General features: G+C 36.8%; 1 protein-coding gene across 1 annotated transcript; it reads left to right on the top strand.

Annotated features, from left to right (window-relative positions):
• The first annotated feature begins 530 nt into the window (after positions 1-530).
• Positions 531-7,014, top strand: LOC112707433 (pumilio homolog 2). The gene is made up of 9 exons (XM_025759175.3): positions 531-2,118; positions 2,874-4,414; positions 4,507-4,648; positions 4,732-4,839; positions 4,958-5,170; positions 5,255-5,365; positions 5,566-5,760; positions 6,212-6,386; positions 6,493-7,014. The coding sequence occupies exons 1-9, from the start codon at positions 1,453-1,455 to the stop codon at positions 6,531-6,533; spliced, it is 3,192 nt and encodes a 1,063-aa protein (XP_025614960.1). The 5' UTR covers positions 531-1,452; the 3' UTR covers positions 6,534-7,014.
• The last annotated feature ends 881 nt before the right edge of the window (positions 7,015-7,895 follow it).

Raw genomic sequence — 7,895 nt, 5'->3', positions numbered from 1 at the left:
CACTAATAAGGGACACAACTTTTTTTATTTTTTCTTATATTATTCTTGTTAATTTTTCATAATTATATTTTTTATTGTTATATTTTTCATCTCAAACTTTTTGAATGAAAAAAATGAGAATATATTGAATTTTTATAATTTGTTCTAGTTTATCACTAAATAGAATACAAGAATACAAAATTTTGTGTCTTATTTATCAGTGTCTTATCCTATGCTGTTCTTGTCTTATCCTGTTCTTAGAAACAAACGCAGCCATTGAAAGAGGTTTTTTTTCATAGTTAATCTTCTTTTTATTATATATGATAAATTATTTTCTTAATAAAACATCATTAGTTTAGCAAATAACATGTATTACTACATTAAGCGTTTCAATTGTTCATTAAGATTCAATTTGTACAATTAAAACATCATACAATTAAAATTGTTAACAAGTTAGAGATATTTAATCATTTTTCATTGATGCATGCGTTCATGTTCATGCCCTAGTTTTATACTTTAATTAAACCAATGAATCTTTTAAGAGTCCCCGAGAGATTTTTCTTTTACATTACCACCAAAAAAGGAAAAACAAAAACAACTCTCTCTCTTTCTCTCTCTCTGTATATATTATATATAATATATATATACACCATGGCCTGCCCATATCACTACATCCGTCGGTTATCACTTGGTCAATTACCCCCTTCTTTTTAGGAAACTAATAAAATATTTTCCGTGCTCCTGTTGAAAATTACGGATTTTGATCAAAATTATGTGATATATATCAGTATTATATTATTAGATTTAACTAATTAATATACTTTTGATTTAAAAGTTATGATAATTATACATATACAGCCTTACATTTCTCATTTCAGTTTGGTTTCGGTAAAAATAGAAACTTTTCCCAAATTCTTCCAGAAGAAAAATTTAAAACTAATAAATTTGGGTTGGGTTTGCCATTATGATTGTATTTAATCCTCCTCGAAATAGAACAAAACCCTAAGGGTTCTTGTAAGAACCAATCGCCGCCGGATTCACCTCTTAACATCGCCACTCTCATTATTTTCTAACTGTTCTTGCTCCTCTCCCTTTTATTTCTCACGTTTATTTTGTTCCTTTTAGATTAGGTATTGAACAACATACCCTACAAATTCGTACTCAGTGATCATGGGCACCTAACTCATGGAAGCTTAAATTAAATTATGCAGTTTTCTGATTGATTCTTCAGCTATTTAGAGTTTCAGCTCCCTGAATGACCGGTGCAGTTTTTCTTAAATTTTTATTTTGCTTTTCAAGTTAGTAGGTACCACTCCCATAAGTTGTAAATACGGAGATTATGTTTTATTATGAGAAAAGATTAGATTTTTGAGATTGTTGGTGATTTAGTTTTTGGTTTATGGTTTATGGTAGTGATCAGTATTAGATTGGTGAAGGGTTGTGTGGATGATCAATTTGGGTTTATGAAATAAAATGTTATCTGAATTGGGAAGGAGGCCGATGCTTGGTGGTAACGAGGGTTCATTTGGTGATGACTTAGAAAAAGAGATTGGGATGTTACTTCGTGAACAAAGAAGACAAGAGGCTCATGATCGCGAGAGGGAGCTCAATTTGTACAGGAGTGGATCAGCACCTCCAACTGTTGAGGGTTCTCTGAGTGCTGTTGGAGGGTTATTTGGCGGCAGTAGTAGCGGTGGTTCAGGCGCAGGTGTGGGGGGTGCTTCTGCTGCTGCAGCCTTTTCGGAGTTTTCCAGAGCTAAGAATGGTAATGGTTTTGCTTCCGAGGAAGAGATGAGGTCTGATCCAGCTTATCTATCTTATTACTATTCAAATGTTAATTTGAATCCTCGGCTTCCGCCTCCTTTGCTGTCAAAGGAAGATTGGAGGTTCTCACAGAGGCTAAAAAGTGGAGCTTCTGCTCTGGGCGGAATTGGAGATAGGAGGAAAGTGAACAGGACTGATGATAATGGCGGTAGATCTTTGCTTGCAACACCACCGGGTTTTAACTTAAGGAAACAAGAAAATGAGGTGGATAACGAAAAAATGGGAGGCTCTTCTGAGTGGGGTGGTGATGGACTCATTGGTTTGCCTGGTCTGGGACTTGGGACCAAACAGAAGAGCCTTGCAGAAATTTTTCAGGTATCTTCTCAACCCCTAGATTCATATTTGTTGTATTAGTTTCCCCCATTCTCAAGCTGTTATTTTTCTGTTATTTCTCTTTGATTAAGCTCTTTGGGTTCTGTTATTAAGTATTAGCTCTATATAGATAAGAAGGCCCATGCTCTTGTAATTGTTGAGCATGTGATTCATTACCAAAGTGTATATATTTGGTTCTATTGTAGCTGCAAGACTCGCTTGAACAATCAATTTTTTTCTTAATGGATTTTGTAAAAACTCTGATATCAGTTATACTATGTATGTCGTTAAGAATTTAAGTCTGATCATTTAAATGCAAAATTTCTCGGTGCGCTTGTGCAATGTTATTTATAGTGCTTGTGGTGTTTAAGATGGCAGCATGACATATTGTCTGAACTTCAAAAAATGCATTTTGCTTTTGTTCCAGTTCTACTGATGTTCTGTTCCTTCTTGTTTGTCCACAAGTTGTGGACATGCATTAGATTCAGATTGGTACTGATAGTTCTTTACCTTACTCTATATAGTTTATTTGCTACGTTTACTTCAAAATATTATGGGCACATTAAATTTATTAGACTTCATACGGTATTGAATACGATGAGTTAATGTCATTTTTTCGGTTATCATTCACACTCAACAGTTGCAAAGAAATTATCTTTTTGACATATTTGTAGTGTGTGTGTATGATTTGATCTGTTCTATTTTGTTTCTGCACACTTTTTCTTCTACTTGGTCATTTATGGTTTGTAATTCTCCAGGATGATATGGGACGCAGCACACCTGTTAGTGGCTTTCCTTCTCGTCCAGCCAGCCGTAATGCATACGATGAGAATGCTGATACCATAAGTGCTGCTGAAGCAGAACTTGCTCATTTACGGCGTGATTCTTCTGCCGCTGATGTTTTAAGACCAGGATCAAATCTTCAGGGGTCATCTTGCGTCCAAAATATTGGCTCTCAGTCTTCATATACTTATGCTGCTGCACTAGGTTCTTCCATGTCACGAAGTACTACTCCTGATCCGCAGCATCTAGCTAGGGCTCCCAGTCCATGCCCCACGCCTATCGGTGGCGGGAGAGTTGCCGCTGCTGAGAAGAGAGGCATTACAAGTCCTGATGCATATAATGGTGTTTCCACTGGGAATGAGTCTGCTGATATTGTGGCTGCACTATCCGGCATGAACTTGTCAGCAGATGATGTGCTAGATGGTGATAACCATTTCCAATCACAAGTTGAGTCAGAGGTTGATAATCATCGGAGATATCTTTTCGGTATGCAAGGTGGCCAGGATCATGGCAAGCAGCATGCATATTTTAAAAAGTCTGAATCCGGGCACTTGCAGAAATCATCCTATTCTGAGTCAGTTAAGAGCAGTGTGACTGGATCAGACATCAACAGTCTGGCCTTTGATAGGCAAATTGATCAACAGAAATCTGGTGTTCCTTCCAATAAGTCATATTTCAAGGGATCACCTACTTCCCCTTTTAGTTCTAGTGGTGGTATGCCAGTTCAATACCAGCCCTTGGATGGTACAAATCCATCATTTACCAACTACAGCATGAGTGGGTATGCTGGAAATCCTGCACTGGCTTCCTTGATGGCTAATCAACTTGGAACTGCTAATCTGCCACCCCTTCTTGAAAACGTTGCTGCAGCTTCAGCAATGGGAGCCCCTGGAATGGACTCGAGAATTCTTGGAGGTGGTTTGCCTTCTGGAGTTCCCACCCCAGCTGATGTGCATAGTCATGGTCGGCTTGGAAATCAAATTGCAGGTGGTGCTCTGCAGTCTCCTTTCATTGATCCCGGGTATCTTCAGTACATGAGGACATCTGATTATGCGGCAGCACAACTTGCTGCTCTTAATGACCCCTCTATGGACAGGAACTACTTAGGTAACTCTTACGTGAATATGCTTGAGCTTCAGAAAGCTTATCTTGGGACGGTGCTTTCTCCACCAAAGTCACAATATAATGTTCCACTGGGTGGCAAGTCTGGTGGTTCTAATCATCATGGTTATTATGGAAATTCTCCATATGGTGTCGGCTTGTCTTACCCTGGAAGTCCACTAGCAAATTCTTTATCCAATTCTCCTGTTGGATCTGGCAGTCCTATTAGACACAATGACCTAAATATGCGCTTTGCATCTGGAATAAGGAATTTAACTGGGGTCATGGGAGGTTGGCATCTGGATGCTGGAAACGTGGATGAAAGCATTGCTGCTTCTCTGTTGGAAGAGTTTAAAAGCAATAAAACAAAGTGTTTTGAGCTTGCTGAAATTGCTGGTCATGTCGTCGACTTCAGGTATGCCCTTATTTTTATGTTAATTTTTATCATGTGTAATTTTGTTTTACCTTCTGAAGAATTTCATTTAATGAATTTGCTCTCATGGATAGTGCTGATCAATATGGGAGCCGATTTATTCAACAAAAGCTTGAAACAGCTACTACAGAAGAAAAAAACATGGTGTATCAGGAAATCATGCCACAAGCTGTTAATTTGATGACTGATGTCTTTGGTAACTATGTTGTTCAAAAGGTAACTATTACCTTCTATATTTTTGCTGGACACTCCGATTGATTCTTTGTCACATCTTGTGAGTGACAATTGATATCTTGCAGTTTTTTGAGCATGGACTTGCATCCCAGAGAAGAGAATTGGCCAACAAGCTTTTTGGTAATGTTCTGAGTCTCAGCCTTCAAATGTATGGTTGTCGGGTCATCCAAAAGGTATTAGCCAATTTTAGTGCCATTAGCTGATATTTCTATTGCTGGCTCTGTTTTCTTAGTATTATGTATATTAATCATTTTCTCTTTTGGCTTTTGTTCTTTATGTATCCTGCCGTAGGCTATAGAGGTTGTTGATTTAGACCAAAAGATAAAAATGGTTCAAGAGCTTGATGGTAATGTCATGCGCTGTGTTCGAGATCAAAATGGTAATCATGTCATTCAGAAGTGTATAGAATGTGTCCCTGAGGATGCAATCAACTTTATTGTCTCAACCTTTTTTGGTCAAGTTGTGGCATTATCAACCCACCCATATGGCTGCCGGGTGATACAGGTAGGAATTCTTGGCCACTAATGTTACTCCTTTCTTGAAGCCCTTAAGTTCATTGAACGTTTAATTATCTCTTTCACGTGGCAGAGAGTACTGGAGCACTGCAATGACCCTAATACACAACAAAAAGTCATGGATGAGATTTTAGGTGCTGTTAGCATGTTAGCGCAAGATCAGTATGGAAACTACGTCGTCCAGGTTTATTATTTATTCTGATTACTTAGAATTTGGGACTGCTTTTGCCACAATCATTGATGGATCTTTGGCATGTTGCCTTCTAGTCCCTGCTCCACCATTATTGTGTTCAACTGTTTTAATACTTGAAATTATATTCACATGTCATTTTATCGGACCTGTCAGTTAATCTCCTTTTTGTTTCATCATCTCTCATAAAACAGCATGTACTAGAACATGGGAAGCCTGATGAACGTTCAGCCATTATCAAAGAATTAGCAGGCAAGATAGTTCAAATGAGTCAACAGAAGTTTGCCTCAAACGTTGTTGAGAAGTGTTTGACCTTTGGAGGTCCTTCTGAACGCCAATTACTTGTGAATGAGATGCTTGGATCAACAGATGAAAATGAGCCTCTTCAGGTTTGTCTTAAATTTTAGTTCCAATTCCAATTACCAACTTCCCTTTGTTCGAAGCAAGTTGCATATGATGAGATGTATGTTTTGTTTATATAACTTCATTATTGAGGAATGCAGATGTTTTGCTCGCTTAGTCAAGTTTGCTTAAATGTGATGTTATTCGTGTTATGGAATGTTTGAATTATGTTCTAATAAGATTGTGACGAGGCCAGTCTGTCGAATATCTTGCCTATTTATCCATCCAGTTGGGTCCCACCTAGTAGGACAAGCTTTGTTGTTGTTGACCTGGGAATTTCTGTTTTAAATAATTTTTCACAATGGATTGAATGTTATATTGTTTGTAACAGAATGATGAGCCTTGACATTTTTGGTATTTGAACTTTGATCACAAAGTGTTATTCTATTTTGCCATTCTTGATACTGATATGATCTTATTTCTTTTTGTATAATACAGGCAATGATGAAAGATCAATTTGCAAATTATGTCGTGCAAAAGGTGCTCGAGACTTGCGATGACCAACAGCGTGAGCTAATCCTTTCGCGAATTAAAGTCCATTTAAATGCACTGAAGAAGTACACCTACGGAAAGCATATTGTTGCCCGTGTAGAGAAACTTGTTGCCGCCGGAGGTACGAAATCTTGTACACTGTGTGCATTTAGGTGCAAGTTTCGCGCTGAGTTATCCGTGTGCATGCAAGCATTGCTAAACATAAACGATCTTTCGGTTTCTTGCAGAAAGGAGAATTGCTGCACAGTCTCCTCATCCTGCTGCTTAGTTGGGCGTAGAACAAGTATGTTGTTTGTACAGCTAACTGAGGCTAGTGTGAGCTTCTCCCATTCTCTCTCTCTCATTTTCTACCTGCATCCAGAGGGTATGGTTGCCTCTGTCTATATTTAAAAATAAAATTATCGGTTGTAATGAACTGTACATTTTGTAGTTCTAAGTTTATACGTAGAATTTAAGTGAGTTGGAGTATCAGGTATGTGTAAGGCGCAGCGCAGCGCGCGCACATACCTGATGCTCATGCAGAGGAGATAAAATGACAATACAAGCCAGCCAGCAAGTCAAGGATGATGTAAATTCTATAAAACGGTGAGGGTAGTTTTTACGAGTTGGCGCGATCGATGCGACTGTACAAATATGTTGCTATGTGGAGAGCTGTTAAATGTTTTAGTGAGAGCAGGATTTTTCTTTCTTCATGTATGGTTATTCACCGACTGTTTATGCCCCCAATTTTCAAGTTTACTTCTATCTTCTATGTTCTGCCTTTATGATGCCGAGTTTCTTTTCATCCTTGAGTTTTGAATCTATATATGGATGGATTATCAAAGTGAAATATGTAGAAACAAATGAATGTAGAAAGGGTTTTTATTTGATCAGTCTTGGAATAGAGTTCTAGTCACCCTTGTTTAAAGCTTAAACTGTCATTTCCTGTTACTTATAAAAACCGATTATTTTCAACATTCAAAGTAGGAAATTGAAAACACAATCTCTTTTCTTTTTCTTTTTCTCTAGATCACTAGATTAAACTGTAATTAATTTGCTCAAATCTAGTTTTTACAAATTTAGAGTGGGTTTTGAGTTTCGAAATGTTTATAGACCTATATTTCTTTTGACATTATGTGATCATGATCGAAATACTAAGAGTATTTACATCATATTGTTTGTTTTTACTCGGACAATTTAGTTTTCAATAAATTTTAATTACCAAATTAGTTTTTAAATTTGTATTTCATTAGATAAATTAATTTTTACATGGGAAAGATTGACCTAAATTTAAAAGTTTCTAAAGACTATTATGTCAAATTGATATGTCTAATAAAATAAAATATTAGAGACTGGTCTGGTGATTAGAAGCTGTTAAAAATTAAATTGTCTAACTAAAATCTTTAGCTATTAATTTGGGGTATTATTCTAATAATAATGAGATTTTCATTCTTATAAGTGTGTAAATCAATCCTAATTTTGGTTCAAAATAAATAAATGTAACAGTACTACTTGAATGGGTTAATAAAAATAAACTAAATGGCTAAATGAGCAACAACATCGCGTTCTTATGATTAGTAGCCACTCATAGGACCTTTGATTTGGCACAAAAGTTGAAACAAACGCGAAACTTGAAACATTCAAGTCATGT

This window comes from Arachis hypogaea, chromosome 8, assembly GCF_003086295.3.
Source record: "Arachis hypogaea cultivar Tifrunner chromosome 8, arahy.Tifrunner.gnm2.J5K5, whole genome shotgun sequence".
Taxonomy (NCBI): Eukaryota; Viridiplantae; Streptophyta; class Magnoliopsida; order Fabales; family Fabaceae; genus Arachis; species Arachis hypogaea.
The sequence above is the reverse complement of the archived record's forward strand: the minus strand, read 5'-3'. Positions and strand labels throughout refer to the sequence as shown.